Raw genomic sequence first — 21,249 nt, forward strand, 5'->3', positions numbered from 1 at the left:
ATACCTTTAGTGCATGTGCTGGAAGAAATCACTGCGCATGTGTAAATAAGGGAAAAACGCTATCTGAACATAGCCTTAGGGAGGTAGTTTCGCTTTTAGGGGAAAATTTCTCTGATATATGCTTCCCTGTGGAGTACCACTATACAGCGGTTCTGTAGTACGCATAAGGCCTTACATTATGTTTTATTATTAGTTTTTGTGGAACCCCAGATACCAGAAATGATGTGGTCTACTTAGCTTATGACAAAGCATGAAAAAACAGAATGCCTGCAACTTGGTTTGGCCTACCATATTTGGCCGTTTACATTTTAAACCAAGGTCAATTTTACACCTAATAAAGTTGTGCCAGGCTGGGGTGGACATATAATGTAAGGATGGGCACTGACTGAAATGATTTGAGGTGCAGCTAGCTCCATATATTCAGCAACTGGTGGAAGAATCCAAGCCCTGAATGCATGTAGGACATAGAGCAAGACCAGGGCTTCCTTTCTAGAGTAATACATGGCCACACCAAGTTCACCAGAGCGGGAGCCACACTTTGTGTCAGCTCTTCACTCTTCTTTATGATGTCCATATGCCCTAATAGGACATATGGACTAGGGTTGCCCATTTGGGATAACCCCTTTAACAAGATAACAAATTATTGCAAGTTAATTAAACCATTTTACTTGTACATTCCAGACGGAACATAATGTCCCTGTGTAATTACTGTAAGATTGGATAATATCAAGGCTATTTCCCAAGTAAACAAATTCTAAATAAGACCTTTATAAATGCTTTAAGAAGTCCAAATTAGTTTGTTTTGACGCCAGTCAGTACAAGTCTTTCACATGTGGATTACAGCCAGTTTTCAGTGTAAGAAAATGTCTTCTGACTTTATCATTTATTTGTAGATAGGAAAATAAATGACATAGTTCTCCCGACTTGTTTATTGGCATGATGTCGGCTGCCTGTCAAGTGGTAATATTTTACCTTTTCTCTCTTCTGCCAGATCATTTAATTTCTCAGGAAACTATTTGAATTATTGTCGAGAAAAGCGGAGGGAGTCTACGGCACGTAATTCTGCTCATGCTCAGTGAGTGATCAGCTTGGCATGGGGTTCCAGGAGAAAAGGGCAAAGGCATATTGCCAGTCTCACTTCATGAAACAGCAAAGTGTGGCTGAAGCCTGCCTGGCCTTATTACATCTTCTAGTCCAACTTCTTGTGGAAATAGAAAAGACTAAATAAACATATGGTTTTAGTGTACCTATAAAATATGCTTAAATGCAGTTTAAATATAATAAAAAGGTAAATATATTTTCTTCTTCTTAAACCATCTGTAAACCTTACTGTAAATACTACAGTCCACCAATATGGACAATAATGTGAAACATATAGGTGTTATTTGGAACTAAATAAAAAGTGTTGGTTTAGGGAGAACAATTTAGTTATGAGACCTTCAAGTATTGTATATAGAAAAAGAACTAATATGTCCTCACACAGGTAACAAAAAGTACATTTTCAGGGGTGGAACTACCCTCGCAGCAGACAGTCTGAGGAAGCCTGTTGGCACCAGAACACTGATGAAGTTATCAAGTAGAACATGCCTTTTAGGGTGAAGGACATTAGAGAGCAAGAAGGTATAAGGAGCAAGCTCATACATACCCATATCAAGTAATTTGCTATGTCTAGTAATAGCAGTATCAAAACAAAGCTGCCACTAATATATTGCATATCAAGTGTAAAAGAAAAAAGGATGAAACATGTCCAAGGGTGGCCCCCACTTTAGACAATCCCTTTTTGTAAAAACGGATCCCTCGTTGTTATATTGATCATAGGGTGTCTCACTTTTGGGACTCCCAGAGAACAGATGTAATCTGCAGGCGAATCTGACAGCATTTGTTCAATTCCCTTGTTTTCCCAGTGCAGGGAAAATGAAGCATTTCTATTGAAATCTGTGGGCTTCCCTTGTGATGCATGGAAAGAACGGGTCCTCTCAGAGGAGAGAAGGAGACTCTTTATAGACTATTTTCTCTCCAAACCAGACAACCCCTGTTTATTAAGTTACCTTGCTAGCTGTCTGCTTTGTCCTCCCTCGCTGTGCCATATTAAAGATGTTTTTGTACCATTCTGGGTGAGTGCCGCATTTTTCATCTTCTAGCTTAACCTGATAATCAAAGCAGTGGGAGAATCTCTGGGGTCACCCACCTAGTGTCATGTCAGAATGGCAGATAAATGGACGACCCGTATTGGATGTTGGATGGTTAGTATATTTGAACTATCGTGTGTTGGTCTACAAGAATTCAACTGTAATAATCGAATAAACATGTGGAATATCAGTATACACGGAGCCTAAAACTGGTGAAACCATTTAGATAGGGGAAGTAATGCTACATTTTAATGCTAACCTCCATAAACTACACTATAAAGTTAGGGACCTTAAAGGAGCACTCCCATGAAGATTTTTAGTGCTTTGCCCATTTGTCATGGACATCTTGTACATGTATATGATAATTATTTTCTCACCGAGCGTCTAGTTTTCAAACCGCAGGCTCTGTTCGGCTCCCCCGTGATTTCTAATCTGACTCGCAGATTCACACAGCGTCTTATGTGTGGACCAGAAGCCAGTTTCTCTATGTAAGTCTATGAGAATCAGAATGTGAGTCTCATAGGCTTACACAGAGAAAATGGCTTCTGGTCCACAAATAAGACGCTGTGTGAATCAGTGAGTCAGATTAAAGATCACGTGACTGCAAGGGGGAGCCGAACGGAGCCCGCGGTTTGAAAAGTAGACGCAAATAATTATAATATACATGTACAAGATGCACATTACAAACAGGCAAAGCACTGAAAATTTTCATGGGTAGGCTTCTTTAAGTAAACTGCATTATTAAAAAAGACTAGCATTTTTTTCATTATTCTATTATCTCCCACAAACCTTCTGCAGCATCTTGCACACTTTTGAATTTACAGGTCCTTAAACTGCATAGATGATGTGATCTTAGGCTGCCATATGTCTGGCATATACTTTACTCGATTCTTTTACTGTATTACTCAATTTCACAGCTACAGATATGTCCACCCTCACCTTTGCTTGAATTTGGTTAAATACACCAATTTCTCATGAGGTTAATTCAATACAATATCGCGAAATGCAAGCAAAACCCTTGACAGACTGCATTTCACATCACAACCTCTGGGTGGCCACACATAGACACATATAGCATAGACATCTTGTGAGTATCGCAAAATCATTTATTCGTTTTATTTTTAAAGCTAGACATCTCGCACCACACATTTCAGGATATGTTGAGTAAAGGGAAAAGTTAATGAAGGACTCATCTGTAGTAGGCTGTATAAGGTAAGAATTTAGTACATAAACTAACTGAAACCCATTTATCAGTGCAATTACACCTGTTTTCTGGTAATAATATTAAAAGAAAAATGGCATTTAATACAAATGCGATATTAATGCTGGCCAAAACCACTTTTGCCGACTTACGGATGACATTTTTTTTAAAGGGGGTGAGGCCCCCCTGTTGCATGAAGTGAAAATGATTTACTATGATTTACGATATTCTTATATGGAGAAAAGTTGCATGAACAACACCAGGCATCCTGTAGGGAGTGCCCTATACCTCAAGAGACCATTACAATTTTGAGAAAAATAGTTCACAATACACCTGTTCTCCGAACTTAACTTCAATCTTCATAAATGTGTCCCGTATTTGTTCTGCAGCTATGCTAACTCAGCCTGTTCTGGGTAGTGACTACCATTATACACATGTTTGAAGAAGATTTAGAGGAAGTTACTATAAACCCTGTAAGAAGAAGAGCTGTTTCAGTGGAGAATGCAGTGGTATGGAAATAATCGCACACAGCCGCATATTAGGCACATAATATACAGCGGAAATGCCCCAACGTATCACCTTACTAAAGGTTAGCTTTAATTTCGTTTTTTGCATTTATTTGCACTAAACCAAAGTAACCCAACAGCTGGGTAGGAAGGTAAAAGTCACTCGAGCCCTAGAGTGTTGTCCCCTGTTCTTTGACTCAAACCAAACCACTAATAATATGACCTCTGACTAGTTTCAGCACAAGATTTATTTCGACTTAACAGATGTCTCAGGCATGCTCTTATGTGTCGGTGATATAACCCGCTTAAATAACTCCTCCATACACCATTAATCATGCGCCGCTCTTCCAGGAAAAATTTCCTTAATTTAGTAGGCTGCTGTGTATCACAAAAAATTAGCTATGTAGAGAAAGTATAAGGCCCAATTCTTTAGGAATAAACCCATGCTGCCTTGTCATTGTATCTGCTGTGCTTATGTAGGAACGAATTTGCAGCAAGCCAATGTAAACAGCAATAGTGGCTAAAAATTGCTAAAAGCAATATTAATTCTAGCAATGTGCTATTTATGAGATGCATATAATACCTAAGACTGACAGAAAATGGTAATGCTGCACATTTATTGAATTTAGCAACATTTCTCGCTGTATTCCGGTCAGCTCTAACATGACATAGAGATATATAAGTCAAAGTTTAGTGTATATCATTTTTATACAACAGCTTAGGACTCACTAAAGGCGTTCTGAACACTTCAAATAAAGCTGTTTATCCAAGAAATAATAAAGAAGTCACTTTGTATTATAATCGTATTTCTATTGTACAATGTATCCAGCTCCCTGAATGCAACTAACAGTATAAACAATAAATAATTTCATTTTGGTTGTCTCTGTGTGAGTATATTTTTTTAAATTATATATTTTTTTCTTATTTTATAATATATATGTATATTATTATGCAGATGCATAGTTGCCAACATTTGAACTTTTTTCCAGGGACACTTAGGGTGTGGCGTCTTTGGTGGGTGTGTCTTATGGGAGTGTGGTTTATCTAGTGGGTGGGGCGTGGCTTTCCAGAGTTTCTGCATACAAAAAAACCGAACAAAATTGCTGCACTAGTTTGACTGACAACTACTATGGTGGCTGGTATGTCTCTTGTTATCCTGTTGTTTACGGGCATGTGATGTCTCACTTTATCACGAAGGCTTCGCGATATGTGCTGACCACTAATAGCAAGGTAAAAACCAGTGTAGATAGTGCCGCACTCAGTGCCCCTTGTAGATGGTGCTCCACAGTGCCCCCAGTAGATATTGCCACACACTGCTCCCTGTAGATATTGCCACACACTGCTCCCTGTAGATATTGCTACACACTGCTCCCTGTAGATATTGTCACACCCTGCTCCCTGTAGGGGATGCCACACACTGCTCCCTGTAGATGATGCCACACACTGTTACCCGTTTATGATGCCACACACTGCTCCCCGTAGATGATGCCACACCCTGCTCCCTGTAGATGATGACACACACTGCTTCCTGTAGATGATGATGCCACATGGCCCCCCTGTAGATAGTGCCACAGTGCCCTCTGTAAATAATACCACACAGACCCCTGTAGACAATACCATACACCCCTGTAGACGATGCCACATACCCCTGTATATAGTGCCACATACCCCTGTATATAGTGCCACATACTCCCCCTGTAGATAGTGCCACACAATCCCCCCTGTAGCCAGTGCCACATACTCCTCCTGTAGATAGTGCCACATAGTCCCCCTGTAGATAGTGCCACATACTCCCCCTGTAGATAGTGCCACATACTCCCCCTGTAGATAGCCCCCCCTACCTGTAGATAGAGCCATTGTGGCTCCCTCTATAAGTGGAATCCCTGGCCAGGCATCAGCAATGCTCTGTCCGGGAATTCTGCAGCAGGAGGTGCCTCCTTATGTCACTGCCCTTATAAGGACAGTGAAGTCATGGGCTCACTCTATGAGCGCAATCCCCGGCAAGGCATCGGCAACGCTTTGGCCGGGGATTTCGGTGCGCCAGGAGGAGACCCTGACTTCATTGTCCATATATGGACAGTGACATCGTCAGTGGCTTCCTCTATGAGCGGAATCCCCGGCCAGGCGCCGGCAATGCTCTGGCCGGTGATTCCACTGCAGGAGGTGCCCCTGACGTCACTGCCCTTATATGGACAGTGAAGTCATGGGCTACACCTGGAGCGCCGGAATTCCCGGCCAAAGCATTGCTAATGCTCTGGCCGGGAATTCCACAAATAGAGAGAGCCCTGACTTCACTGTCCTATACTTCACTCTATAAGGGCAGTAACGTCAGTGGCCCCCCAGTGGTTGTGATGTGAATAGCAGCCTGTCAAGGTTTTAGCTAGCATATCGCGATATTGTATTGAATTGGTTTCATTAGGAATTGAAAATCAAGCAAAGGTAAGGGTAGCCATGAGCCTGCTCCATACTCCCCCACCCGACGTGCGCCGTATATATATATGGCGGATGTCGGGAAGGGGTTTAGAGATAGATCATAAAATGTTTTTGAATAACTCATAATCTACCCATTTAACGGATGCTTGTGATGGATACCATGCAGTGGCATCCATCACCCATAGGCTACCATATAAAAAAAAAACTATATGTATAACATATACTTTTTTTTAATGGACTCTGCAGAATGGAATAGTGTAGTCTAGTATGCAATTCTATCCATTTTTTTTCCCCGTATATTAACGTATACTGGCAAGACGTAGCACAGAAATATACTCTTTAGGCCTCCGTCTGACAATGAAGCTCTATGGATACATTTATCGTGGCCAAAAAGTCAAGCAATAGGGACATTAACAGAAATATTTATCTATGTTTTTGTGTAAACATTCCAGAATAGAATAACAAAGTTAAAAATACTAGCACAAATAGAGCCTACAAATATTTTGTGCATAAACTTAGGCCCCATGCACACGACCGTAAAAAATCTCCGTAATTGCGAACCACAATACTGTACGCAATTACGGACCCGCCTGGTTCTATTGCCCGTGGACACATTTCCGTATCACTATGGAAGGGTGTCCTTGCCGTAGAACTGTGCCGTGAATTATGGAGCATGTCCTACTTTTCTTTTTTTACGGGCCGTGCTCCCATAATTTGCATGAGGCCTAAAAGGCTATGTACACTGTTGCAGTTTTTTGTTTTTTTAAATTGCATTGTATGTTTTTTTCAAAATAAAACACATTTCTCATTGGTCTTAATTAAAAATTGTCTACCGTTTGTCTTCTGTACTTGCAGTGTATATCAGTACATGGGCAGCTGCTGTACTCAGTTCTCTCTATGATTTGTTAGTCAGCTCCCTGACGGCAAACTCAGCAGCTCCTCCTCTGTAGACTCATGTACGAGCATTTAGTGTGACATCTGCGCATGTACAAGGTCCTACTCACTGGTGTGTGCTGTTCCGATGAGAACAGTTTCCCTTCAGTTATTTAGCAGCCACTTTCTCCTCTTCACTGAGGACTACAGTGCATGCCCAGCGATCTCTCCCAACCACAGATACCTGGGCATGCATAGTGCAACATTGTTCCCTGTCAGCAGAGAGATATAGTGTAGTGAGAAGATCATGAGAAGATGCTCAGAGGGGGAGGGGGGAGGATGGAAAATAGACACGCTGTGTGGGCGTGGTTATGCAAAACAGCCTCAGAAGCAGCAGAAGGGAGGGGGGAGAGCTGAGGGGAGAGCAGAGAGCAGGCTGTGCTCGTGCATGAGAAATTCACACAGCATGTATATTGATTTTTCATGTACAAAGGTTTCTATAGCCTTTAATCAAATAAATACTTGTGGCATACAGGCTTAGAGTGTACATGCTTATTTTAATAAATATAGGGGGAAAAGTGGCTAGCAGATATATCTAGCACTGCTTATCTCTAGGGAACAAAGATTGGGCAGGTTAAAATCCAACCTATCCATCCATCCATCGAGCATACACCATAGACAAGAAATTGTTGATATATCCCGCTGTCAAATATCGTTTATGGCCAACTTTAGATTCCTTTTTTTTTTTCCTCTCTTTTACATTGTTTTAATTTATGACATCCCAATGGAGTCTAGCCTTAAAATAAATACACATGAGCAGCACTGCTTGGACATAATGATGCACAAGGTGCAAAAATATAATTACTGGCACTCTGATACTGACAGTGCAGGACACAAAAAGGCAATGGTGGCAGTGAGTGTGTTAAAACCAATAAATACGGTGCAGAAGCATTGCAGAGCAAGTACCATAGAAGAAGAGTGCGGAGATGGCACCCTGTTTACAGACACAAACGGCCTCAGGTTTTATCACCTACCTCAGGTGTAATTAGTTATGTGCTTGGAGCTAGGATCTACAATGTACATACGATTAGGATGCCAAAGAAATAGCATATCTCAATTTTCTAAATGTTTTTCTCTAAAACTATAATGCAGCATTTGCCACAACATACTGTAGATAGAATGTCTCACTTTGATGTACTGGCTTGCCCTTCATTCAAATGTCAAAATTACTGTATATGAAATTAAAATATGAAATTGAAGCAAACATGATACATATGTTGATAGATATACAGGAACTAACTGTCAAGTGCACATAATATATGAATAAGAATAATGCCTTTGGGTTAGACATCTGCAAAATTACAAGAAAAAAACTCAAATTCGGTTGACTTGCATACATGAGCTTATTAAAACAAATCAAATATTTATTTTTTTAATCAAAATGTAATATGTCTAAAGGTTATATGTGGTTAATTTCTAAAGGTCTATGAAAACAAATCTATATGTGGAACATTTTTTAATTAAATACTTCCTCCGCTAAAAATAGTTCAAGAAATCTTCTTTAAGTGTTAGGACACACCTAACCTCTGGTGAAATCTGAAAATTCAGGCTTGACTAGAGATAAGCACGATCTCTGATTTTACCTAAACATATAATTATGAGAGAAGAGGAAGCCATGATCTGGGCTGACCAATGGAAAGTTACTTAAAGGGGTTTTCCCATGATGGACATTTATGACATATCCACAGGATATCTTCAGAAAAAGTGTGGTGAACAGCAGCACACGTCTCCCAAGTTTCAATCAATAAGTTCCTTTATTGGTCAAACATCCAGTAAAAAAATGGCAACGTTTCGACCCGTGACAAGTGGAGGGTCTTTCTCAACCCAGGCTTGAGAAAGACCCTCCACTTGTCACGAGTCGAAACGTTGCCATTTTTTTACTGGATGTTTGACCAATAAAGGAACTAATTGATTGAAACTTGGGAGACGTGTGCTGCTGTTCACCACGCTTTTTCTGAAGATTACATTACGTCAGACTGGGTTTGTCTGATTTTACAGCGTGACACGGCTCCTGATAACGGGATTTGTGCTGCTTCAAATACTGCATTTTTTGGATATCCACAGGATATGTCATAAATGTCAGATAAATGCGGGTCCCACCGCTGGAACCCGCACCTATCTCTAGAAGGGGTCCCCTTAAATCCCATTCTAGCTTTTTGTGCTCACGCTGCCTCCCAGCCACTTACTGATTACATGGTTGAACAGCGTAACTCGCTGAGCTATGATGTTTCCGTATCTCCCATAGAACTGAATAGTAGTCACGGAAACAGCATAGCTCGAATGCTATGCTGCTTCCGTAACTGCCATTCACTACTATGGGAGTTACGGAAACAGCATAGCTCAGCGAGTTATGCTGTTACCGTAATTCCCGACTTGTAATGAGGAAGTGGCCTTGAGTGAGCGTGAGCACAAAAAGCTAAGATAGGGTTTAGGGGACCCCGTTCTAGAGATAGGTGCGGGTTCCAGCGGTGGAACCCGCATCTATCTGACATTTATGACATATGCTGTGGATAGGTCATAAATGTCCCTCATGGGAAAACCCCTTTGAACTATCTATGTGTCTGACATGAAAGAGCAAATGTTTTTTCTCTAAAGAATGCACATTTTTTCGGGGATCAATGCAAATTTTTTTATCAAGCAAACATTTTGTTAAATTAAAGTAGTTGTCCACTACTGTCTTATTTTTAATTTAGTTTTAAATCTACAGTAAAGTACTATCTAGCTAGAGTTCTTGGATAAACAATTATATTGTCGTTGGCATGAATAACAATTAGCATGTGCACAGTAAAAGTTTTGCGAATAATTATGCTGCCAACGTGGTTAATATCTAAACAAAACAAAAAAATCACATAGATAACCTGGAGAAAGGACAAGGAGAGAACGTAAACCTTTCCTTAATATCAATTTGCAAAATATTAATAGCAAGGCTCACAAATATATTTAACTTTTTCAATACATTTTGGGGGGGAATTGTGATTGATTATGATAAAATCTTTACTTACCCACACAAGAGGAATATGTAGGATCCGGAACAAACCCATGTTTACAAGTACACCTGAAGCTGCCAATAGTATTCAAACATTCCCCATTAGGACATATACCTTGCATGTAACATTCATTAATATCTGCAAGGAAAAAACATATATACATGATGAAATATATTATTGAAATTAATCCGATTCTACAGCTAAAACAAGACTGGACTACATAAAATAATAAACATGCACATTTAACCGATTAAGGCCTCGTTCACATCAGCGTCGTCCTCTGTTTGGGGTTTCCGTTCATCCATTCCATCAGAGGAACAGCTGGACGGAAAGCAAAATGGAAACCATAGCTTCCGTTTGCAGTAACATTGATTTCAATGGAAATGCTTCCGTTGCAGTTAGTTTCTGTTCCGTAAGTTTTCGGTTTTTTAAGCGGAAATAGAGTTGTCGACAACGTTATTGTTTCGGCTAAAAAAATGGAAACCTTACGGAACGGAAACAAACGGAAGAATTACCATTGAAATCAATGGTAATGCAAACGGAAGCTATGGTTTCCGTTTGGCTTTCCGGTCATTTGTTCCTCTGAAGGAATGGATGAACAGAAACCCCAAATGGAACCTGACACAGATGTGAACGAGGCCTTAAACAACTTTTAATATACTGAAGCAAAACATAAAATGTTGCCAAATAATTTTGGACTTGGGGGGATTAAATTGATAATATTTAGGATGTTACATGTTTTTCAATAATACCTAGGTACAAGTTGGAACAAGAATTGTTATGTCGTAGGGAAGAAAAATGAAAAAAACTGGAAAGGAACTACACAAGAAAGTGGTGTCCTAGTAGAAACAATATCCAATGGTCTATCATTCCAAAAAGATAATCCTATCACCGCCTCATGACAGAAGGGTTTCCAATAAGGCTTAAAAGTCAAATGTAGCCCATACATGGCTCTTCAGCTAATAAGGAGGTCCTTATTCACCAAATGACATACCTGCCGGGACCACAATACAGCATTTGAAGACTAACAGGTTTCTTACCTATATTCTAATAGGTTTCGGACACAATGAGCCTCAGGTATTAAAACTGTCTCTAAGAAAAAGTTTCCTTTTTATATAGTCAGTGACTATATGAAAATGTTCTTAAAATCCTTAGAGAATGCTATATAGGTAATTGTAATGCGCATTGCTTATTAATTAATATCTCACCACTAAAATATAAATAAATACATAAATGATATTCAATTATCTAAAGGTGCGATTCTGTCAAGCAATTTAATTGTTTGCAATGCTACTGGTACACAAAATGTACACTAGATTTTGTACAGAGATTTTACTTTCGGACATTTTAGATTATCAGATGGTCATATTAAAGAATACAAAACTCATAAGTGTATAGATTCTGGAAGAATAAAATCCAAAATAAAACGCCAGCAAAAAAAATACACTACAATGAATTTGTCTTTTTAACTGAGGAATTTCCTAATAGTTTTCTCTGCTCATTGTTCTGCTTGTATTGCAGTTCAGTGCCAAATAAGACATTCTGGCATGTTGCAAAAAAGTTACATGAGATAATAGAACAAATACTAGTATTGTTTATTATCCATCTGTAATACAATGACGTTTTTGTTGTTTTTTTGTATACATATTAGGTACATTTTATGTTTAAAATTAAAAACCATATATTACCATGGTTAAGCTTAAAGGGTAACTAAAGGTTCAACAAACTTCTAACCTGTTATAGTGACATGTCAGAAGTTTTGATTGGTGGGGGTTCGGGCAGTGAGACCCCCACCAATCGCTAAAACGAAGCGGCAGAAGCGTTCATGTGAGTGCTGAGCCACTCAGTTTCTGCTTGCCTTTTTCCGGAAATCAATGTAGCGGTGTACGGACTCAATAGAAGGTCTATGAGCTCGTACTCCGCTACATCGGCTTTCCGGAAAAAGCGAAACAGAAATGAAGCAGCTCAGCACTCACACTTGCGCTTCTGCCGCTTCGTTTTAGCAATGTGTCAGAGTCCCAGTGCTCAGACCCCCACCAATCAAAACTTCTGACATGTCAGAAGTTTGTTGAACGTGTAGTTACCCTTTAAAGAAATACTCCTGGCAAAGCTATGCCTAGTACAGAGCCTGAGGCAGCGGTTCATGACACAAGGATTCTCTCTTTGGTATTCTTTCAATTGCTGTGTCATTCCCTGGCCTTGCACTGAGCATAACACAGTGTATGAGTTTTGCCAAGAATGTTCCTTGCTAGACATGCCAATATATTTTTTGTCAACTGAAAATAAGCTGATTATGGGTTGTCCTGTTGCTGGGAACCCTAGCAATCAGCTCTAATCTGTAGGGGAATCTGTCAGTAAGTGCTTAATTCTCCTACATCACCCCCACAGGGGAAATAAAGCATTACACAATGTCCACCAAAATCATTGGGCCATCCCTGTGATGCACAGACATACTCGGTCCACCAGAAAAAAGGACACTGTGTAGCCACTCTCTTCTTCGGTTAATGAATGCAGGTCCTAAATAGGGGATCCCCACTAAGAACATAGAATACCCTAATAGACTACTGTATTTTGAAAATTAGTTTTCTAAACCAGAAAATCCCTTTAACATGTGATAGAAAAATGTGCCAGAAAATAAAATGGACCTGCCTCATGAGTAAATCTCAATGGATTTGGATTGTAAATACTGAATATTTGCACAGATTATGGGTTGTCCTGTTGCTGGGAACCCTAGCAATCAGCTGTAATCTGTAGGGGAATCTGTCAGTAAGTGCTTAATTCTCCTACATCACCCCCACAGGGGAAATAAAGCATTACACAATGTCCACCAAAATCATTTGGCGATCCCTGTGATGCACAGACATACTCGGTCCACCAGAAAAAAAGACACTGTGTAGCCACTCTCTTCTTCGGTTAATGAATGCAGGTCCGAAATAGGGGATCCCCACTAAGAACATAAAATACCCTAATAGACTACTGTATTTTGAAAATTAGTTTTCTAAACCAGACAATCCCTTTAACATGTGATAGAAAAATGTGCCAGAAAATAAAATGGATCTGCCTCATGAGTAAATCTCATGGATTTGGATTGTAAATACTGAATATTTGCACAGAATAGTTAGGGTAAGTTTAACTAGTATTTCTTTCATTTTTTGGACAGATCTGTAGACATAGGATCCCACTCTAAGTGCTCTGACCTTGCCATCTAATATTTGTAACATATCCTGTGGATATGCCATTTATGTTAATGGTCAGAATACACCTTTAAGGAAGCCAATATGTATAGAATTGAGCTCAGAAGGGAAATGAGGTCAATCTTGCAACCTTTAACTATGTTAAGGAAAACTCCCAAAAGACCAATGTTAAAACTCCTTTTATTGTAAACTAAATCATGACATATAATGATGTTGCTGGGAGGCTGTGAGAAACCCTAGAAACAATGCATTCAGTCCTGTGCTCCTGCTGGTCAGTTTTATCACAGTGAACACATCAATGTCCAGAACTACTTTTAGTTAAAGTGTAACTAAACATTCGACAAACTTCTGACATGTCATAGTGACATGTCAGAAGTTTGGATTAGTGGGGGTCCGAGTACTGAGACCCCCACCAATCGCTAAAACTAAGCGGCAGAAGCGCTCGTATGAGCGCTCAGCCGCTTAGTTTCTGTTCGGCTTTTTCTGGAAATCAATGTATCGGAGTACAGACTCAATAGAATGTCTATGAGGCTGTATTCCGATACATCGGCTTTCCAGAAAAAGCCGAACAGAAACAAAGCGACTGGGCGGCTCTGCCGCTTTGTTTTAGTGATTCGTGGGTGTCTCAGTGCTCGGACCCCTACCAATCAAAACTTCTGACACGTCACTATGACATGTCAGCAGTTTGTTGAACGTTTAGTTACACTTTAAAGGGGATGTATAGAATTAGAAATACATGCCTATTTTCTTCCAAAAAAGGTACAACCCATGGATAGGTGGGGTGATATTTGTGTAAGAAATCAGCCATGTTTTTCTAATTCTATACAAGCCCTTTAATTGGGACTGTCACTTTTACACATGGGTGATATGATTATTGAATGTTTTTTAAATATGTAAAAACTGATGTTATGCCTTTACAGTAGGTTCCCTATGTCTAATATTACGTTTAAAGCAACAGACCCATTCAGTTTGGCACAAATGCTTACTTAAAGAGGTAAATTACAGATTCAGCTCTTTATATCTGCTCTAAATGTTTACACCTTTATTAAATCCAAACATAAAATATCTATGTTATTTTCTATTTAATCTAACCCAAATTATCTGCATCGGTAATATAAAACAGGAAGGAAAAGTAAGTATTAAATGAGACTGCTACATCAGCTCATATTTCTTGTACATGTTATGGAAAATCCCAATTTGATTAAAATAAATCATATTAAGAGCTGAAGATATGAATGGTTGCATAGCTTTTAAGGAATCTGCAATAGGTGAGATGATGACTCTACATTAACTCTTACTCATCTTCCATTAAATGTATTCAGACAACTGGAAATTCCATCTAATGCAGAGTTACTAACTTCTAGGTGAAAAAGCAATTAGTTATTTTTTTATCTGGCATGGAAGGAAGAACTCTACGTCAGTATATTTTTACACATTGAGGTTGTATTGCAAAAAAATGCAATTTGACCACAATATGCGAGTAAGCCCTTAGGCCTCGGATTCCGCATCCAAATCTGCATCAGATCCAATGACAATTCGCATTTAATGCATGTGAATGGGGTTTCCGAAAGCCATGTTGACATGCTATGAAAAATTTCCACGCAGATTTCTGTCCGCACTGCAGAAAAACAGTCCACAGATACTTATTCCACAAGGAAACCCAAGGATTAGCCCTTGGATTTCTGTTGCGGAATTTAAGGGGATGAGACGGCAAGTGATGTGTATGTTGAGAATGTAGTATTTATAACTGCACAGTATCATTTTCTTATAAAGAATAAAAAGCTTAAATAGCTTGCTATTCTAGAGTATTATCAACTGTGCATTCTGCAAATGGCAATGGATAAAATATTAGCACAATATGCATGTAATAGCATGAAGTCATTAGTGTATAATGAATAACTGTGTTCAGCTTTAACAGGGGCCAGAACACGTACAGAAAACTTGTTCAAACTGAACTCCGCTGTATCATTGAAAGTTCAGAATATCAGCAATATGGGCAGCAGATCTCTTTTAGAAGATATTGTAGGTATTCATCAAAGGCTACATAGATTTTCATGAGGATATAAAGGCTTCTTTCTTCTGCAAGACAGAAAAGCGTTTTCTATCTTCAGGAGAGATAACAGACTGAAATCAGTGACAATCCTCTGAAAAAACAAAGTGTGTATATATAGCTAGATGTTTTTGTATTGAAGAAAAAGCAAATCTCTACCAAAGAATTAGACTATATATTTATAATTGTAAGGCCCTGTTCACACAGAGTTCTATGCAGGCAGAAAAAATGTGCCTCCGAATTCCTTCAGGAATTTTGAGGTCGATTTTGAACTGCCTGTGCTTTTTTTTCCACATTTTTCACAGCATTGTTTGACCGCGGAATCCAATGCAAGGACCATGGGCAAAAATTGCAGCTAAAAACTTTTAGAAACAAGCGTTTTTTTTCTGCCTCCCACTGATTTTAATGGAGGTTTCGAGGCGGAAATGCTCCAAGATAGGACATGACGATTTATTTTTTCTGTGAGCGGTCAAATACCATCCGGGATAAAAAAACACTCCTACCTCCCATTAAAATCAATGGAGGGGACTCTGTGTGAACAGTTATTAACTGCCTTAGAAACTCTGCATCAGACTGATTTATATACTGAAAAGTCAAACTGTTACAACAGACAGGAATTTCTTACAAGATCAATGCTGCGGACAGGTAAAGTGAAAATATGCAAAAAATAAAAAAAATATTTTATTAAATTAATACATAAATAAATAAAAATACATTACATGTTTATTAAGTAACTCAAACTCAACCTTTTTACCACTATATTCCAATAATGGAACAATTTGCTGCCTTACCTTGGCAAAATGTAGCATTAATACGCTTGTAACCTTGAGGACACTCCATATACTGGGAATACGATGGGTAAGCTGTAAAGAAAATATAAATTCCTTATTAAGTAGACCTTTAACAATTTACTTTTCTGCAGTGCTAATGTGTAGTATTGTAGATGTGTTGAAAACAGGGAGGCATAAATATATGACAGATTTAAAATAATTTAACTCTACGGCTATGCAGGAGATTTGGAGCTGTGGAACAGAAATACGGAGCTTTGACTCTGAAGCTTTGAAATTAATTAGCCGCGAATGTTGAATCTGAATATCACTCAGAGTTAACAGGTAAACATTCACTTTAAACCACCTTTAGCTAAATAGTTGCCATAGGCTAGTTTCACACGAGCGTAGTGTAGTTCAGGTCATGGGCCATGATTTGTGGCCGGCAGAAGTGCGCCCGTATTACGCACATGTGAAACTGGCCTTGAAGTATTATAGAAAAAGAGTAAGCTGACAGGAAGATTTGACCTGGCTGAATCTAGGGTATAATACGCAGTATATAAGTTCTAATTCTGTAAATAATTTCTAATTTAATTCTTTCAATTTATTTAGAGTGTAAATACATTTTACTATTCAAGGGGTTGTCCAGCCCCATGAAATTTTATACCAAAAGCTGAAAATAACAAACTGAGTGATTTTTACCAATCCCCTGTCTCCATTTGTCGGATCCCCTGCCGGTCTCTGCTTAACGGGCTCGACTGATTACTTGTTGAGCTAACCACTGGCTGCAGTGGACACCACTGAGGTCACTGCTGCAGCCAGTTATTAACTGCAGTGGTCACATGATGTATCAACACTTCATCGCTGGAGCCTGGTGAGACAGGCAGGGAACCCGGGAAGTGGTAGAGAACTGGAAAGGTGAGTATGATTCAGTTTGTTATTTTATAGCACTTTCAGCTTTTGCATACCATCAGCACTACCAACCCTATCCACAGTGGAGTGTTTCCAGCTTTTATCTGCAAGGGTTGTGAATAACAATGTTTATTACAACTCAGGGGATCCTTGTTGCCGCCATCAACTATAGCTAATTTATCTACTGGCTACTTTTCCCAGCACACTAGACACTGTGTGGTTACACCCCATTTTGCCCCATATACTCTTAATAACCCTTAGGAGGTTAGGCCATTAACTGGACTTTTATGGTGAGGTTGAGGTCACGCCTTTCGGGTTGGTTAGGTACGGTGACTTTTATTAAGGAAAATTAGGGTGAGTTGTTAGTTTTCACAAATATTGCAATCACCATTCCTGTCGAAAAGATCTTTCTCTTTCTTTTTACCAGATCGTATAGCAAAATTTACATTTTAACTTATGTACTTTTTTTGACCAGTGGGTTCTCTCTCGCGGCCATTGCAGGACATAGCGGCCGGATGCGCTGACGTCTCTGGGGAAGGAGACGTTGGACACAGAGAGGAGGTCTGCGGTCCGCAGGTAAAAGAAAGCTGCGGTTCGTGATCGCGGCCATTACAGTACCCCTCCTTACGCCCCCTCTTCTTGAATCCAGAGGAAGAGAGGAATTTTTAACGAGGGTAGGGGCATTAAGGTTCTCCTCTGGTGCCCAGGACCTCTCTTCAGGACCAAACCCTCTCCAGTCCACCAGTAAGAAAGTCCTTCCTCCTACACTTTTGCAGTCCAGGATCTCCTTCACCTCAAACACATCAGATGTACCGCTGGGAGCCACTGCAGGAATAGCAGGTCAGAACCACAGGTTTCAGAAGGGACACGTGAAAGGAGTTGGGGATTCTGAGGGTAGAAGGCAGCCAGAGCTTAAAGGAGACATGGTTTATTTGTTGTAGAATTTTAAAGGGTCAGAGGAACCTGGGGGCCAATTTGTATGAGGGCACCTTCAAACGGATGTGCCTTGAGGAAAGCCAGACCTTGGCTCCAGGAGAGAACTGAGGAAGAACTTTTCTTCATTTATTGGCATGCTTTTTCATGCGTTCCACTGCCTGTAGGATCGCAGACTTCGTTTGCTGCCAGATGTGAATAAAAGTCCCAAATGAAGAATTCTCTGCTGGTACTTGAGTCATGGCTGGAACACGAAGAGGAACTCGAGGATGCTGACTGTACACAGTGCAGAAAGTAGACGAAACAGTGGCCTTACTGGTGTGAATGTTGTATGAGAATTCCGCCCAAGGCAGAATTTGCACCCAATTGTAGTGTTCGGCGGAAACTAAATGATGGATATAGTTCTCCAAAATTTGATTGGTCCTCTACATTTGACCATTCGACTGGGGGTGACAGGCAGAAGATAAGTCCAGTTTTACATCTAACAGGTTGCACATGGCTCTCCAGAACTTGGATGTGAACTGTACACCCGGTCCGAGAGAATATGCAGAGGAAGTCCGTGTACCCGGAAGATGTGCAAAATAAACAGATTTACCAGGCAAGGAGAAGACGAGAGGCACGTCAGTGGAATAAAATGTGCCATTTTAGAGAACCAATCCACTACTACCCAGATCATAGTACACCCAGCCGTGATAAAGTCTATAGCGATATGCTGCTGCCAAGGGGCATCAGGAACGGGCAGGCGTAGGAGCGGACCAGTAGATTGGAAGTGGGAAGACTTGTTCGAGGCACAGTTCTTACATGAAGAGACATAATCCGTAACATCTCTCGGCAGTGTGAGCCACCAATACTGATGGGCTATGAAGTCCAGAGTCTTTCGAACACCTGGGTGCCCCGCCAACTTGGAGCTGTGTCCCCAGCGGAGAATTCTCTTCCTGTCGACAAGGTGGACAAAAGTTTTTCCAGGAGGAATGTCTCTATGTCTCTAATTTGCAACGGGCTTGCGATAATAATCCTAGACGGGTCTATAATATATTGAGGAATTTCCTCAGAGTCATTAGTCTCAAATGATCGGGACAGGGCGACAGCCTTCACATTCCTAGCAGGGCGGAAGTGAAGCAAGAATTGAAACCTGGCGAAGAACGACCACCTGGCTTGTCAAGGATTTAGTCGATGTGCTGACTGTAAGTATGTAAGGTTCTTGTGGTCCGTATAAATGACAATAGGGTGAACTGCGCCATCCAGCAAGTGTCTCCATTCCTCTAATGCCAACTTGATGGCCAGCAACTCCCGATCCCCAATGGAATAGTTGCGCTCTGCCGGGGAAAACAATCTCGAGAAGAAGCCACAGGCCACCATCTTGCCCTCAGAGTTCTTTTGACATAGTAGTGCTCCCGCACCAACGGAAGATGGGTCCACTTCCAGAAAGAACTACCGAGAGGAATCAGGGTGGTGAAGAACAGATGCTGAAGTGAAAGCGCTCTTCAGCAGAGTAAATGCCGATTCTGCCTCTGGCGGCCAAACCTTGGCGTTGATTCTCTTCTTGGTGAGGGCCGAGATTGGAGCAGTTAAAGAAGAGAAGTTTGGGATAAATTACCGATAGAAGTTCACGAATCCCAGAAATCTTTGTATGGACCAAAGACCCTGTAGGCGTGGCCACTCTAAGACGGATATCACCTTCTCTGGGTCCATCTTGAGGCCACGGTCAGATACAATGTAGCCCAGGAAGGGCAGAGAGTTTTTCTCGAACACACATTTCTCAAGTTTAGCATAAAGGAGATTCTTCCTCAACCGCGACAGAACTTGGAGAACGTGCCTCTGATGTGTTGTCAAATCAGGCGAGTAAACCAGTATGTTGTCCAGATAAACCACCACACAGACATACAGCAGATCCCGAAAAATGTAATTTACTAATTCTTGGAACACAGTTGGAGCGTTACACAGTCCAAAGGGCATCAAAAGGTATTCATAATGGCCGTCACGGGTGTTAAACATGGTTTTCCATTTGTCTCCTCTGTGGATACGGATCAAATTATAAGCTCCGCATAGATCCAGCTTTGTGAATACCTTGGCCCCACGAATTCTATCAAAATGTTCTGAGATGAGTGGCAGAGGATACTTATTTTTATCCGTAATTTGGTTCAGACCCCAGTAGTCAATACACGGACGAAGAAGAATCCGGCTCTGGCCAGGGAGGGAGATTTCCGAATGAACCCTCCCACGATGTTCTCCTTAATGGAAGCAGACATGGCAGGGGTCTCTGGCAGAGAAATAGGATAAACGCGCCCTCGAGGCATGAAGCGTATGGGAGTAAGTCAACAGGGCAGTCGTAGATGCGATGAGGAGGAAGAGTCTCTGCTTCCCCCTTACTGAAGACGTCCACAAAACCAGCATAATGATTTGGTAGATTGGAGAGTGACTGAGGCAGTGGAGGCAAGACAGGACGAACCTGTGGCAGGCAGCGGCTAAGGCATCTGGGCCCCCATTGGAGGACCTCTCCATAATTCCAGTCAAGGACCGGGGTGTGTAGACGAAGCCAAGGCAGGCCCAACAGGACCGGGTTGATGGCTTTAGGCAGGACGAGGAAGGTGATCTGTTCCGAGTGAAGAACTCTGATTTGTAACATCAGTGGTTTAGTGATAGAAACAATAGGATCGGGCAAAGGTAGTACATTTACCGAAGCAACACCCAGGGGTCTCTCTAGAAGAACTGTAGGTGATCCACTAAATCCTGCTGGATGAAATTTGCAGCTGCCATGGAATCAGTTGGAGGAGTGTGATGTCTCTCCCGAGATGATGGTCACAGGAATAGATAATTTGGAAGAGGTTTTGACGTTCGGCGTCGTCATCCCTAAAGTTGCCTCACCAACCAACCCTAGGTGCTGGAGTTTCCCGGCTTTTATGGACATTGGTGCACGAAGTGGCTTTTAAGGCCGCAATACAGACACAAACCCGAAGAGCGTCTGCACTGTTTCTCCTGCTCAGACAGCCTGACCCTGTCTACCTGCATTGGTTCTTTAGGTAGAGCAACAAGAGGGGGCAGTAGTGGTCTCTGGAACGGGGATGCCAATCTGTGAAAACGTCTCTCGCGCCGAACCTTCTGATCGAGTTCCTAGATCCTCATGTCGACCCGGGTTGCCAACAGGATAAGGGCATCCAAGGTAGAAGGGAGGTCGCGGGTTGCTAGCTCGTCCTTGATGTGTGA

The 21,249-nt window shown here is 40.9% G+C and overlaps 1 protein-coding gene across 2 annotated transcripts in view; it reads right to left on the reverse strand.

Annotated features, from left to right (window-relative positions):
• LTBP1 (latent transforming growth factor beta binding protein 1) overlaps nt 1-21,249 on the reverse strand; it is a 380,067-nt gene that overhangs the window by 96,859 nt on the left and 261,959 nt on the right. For both annotated transcript variants that reach the window (XM_075862823.1, XM_075862821.1), the window contains 2 exons: nt 16,225-16,296; nt 10,205-10,327 (listed from right to left, as the gene is read on the reverse strand). In XM_075862823.1, coding sequence (XP_075718938.1) covers nt 10,205-10,327; nt 16,225-16,296 — 195 coding nt within the window. The remainder of the gene's footprint in view (nt 1-10,204; nt 10,328-16,224; nt 16,297-21,249) is intronic.

The sequence above is a fragment of the Rhinoderma darwinii genome, chromosome 4 (genome assembly GCF_050947455.1).
Source record: "Rhinoderma darwinii isolate aRhiDar2 chromosome 4, aRhiDar2.hap1, whole genome shotgun sequence".
Lineage (NCBI taxonomy): Eukaryota > Metazoa > Chordata > Amphibia > Anura > Rhinodermatidae > Rhinoderma > Rhinoderma darwinii.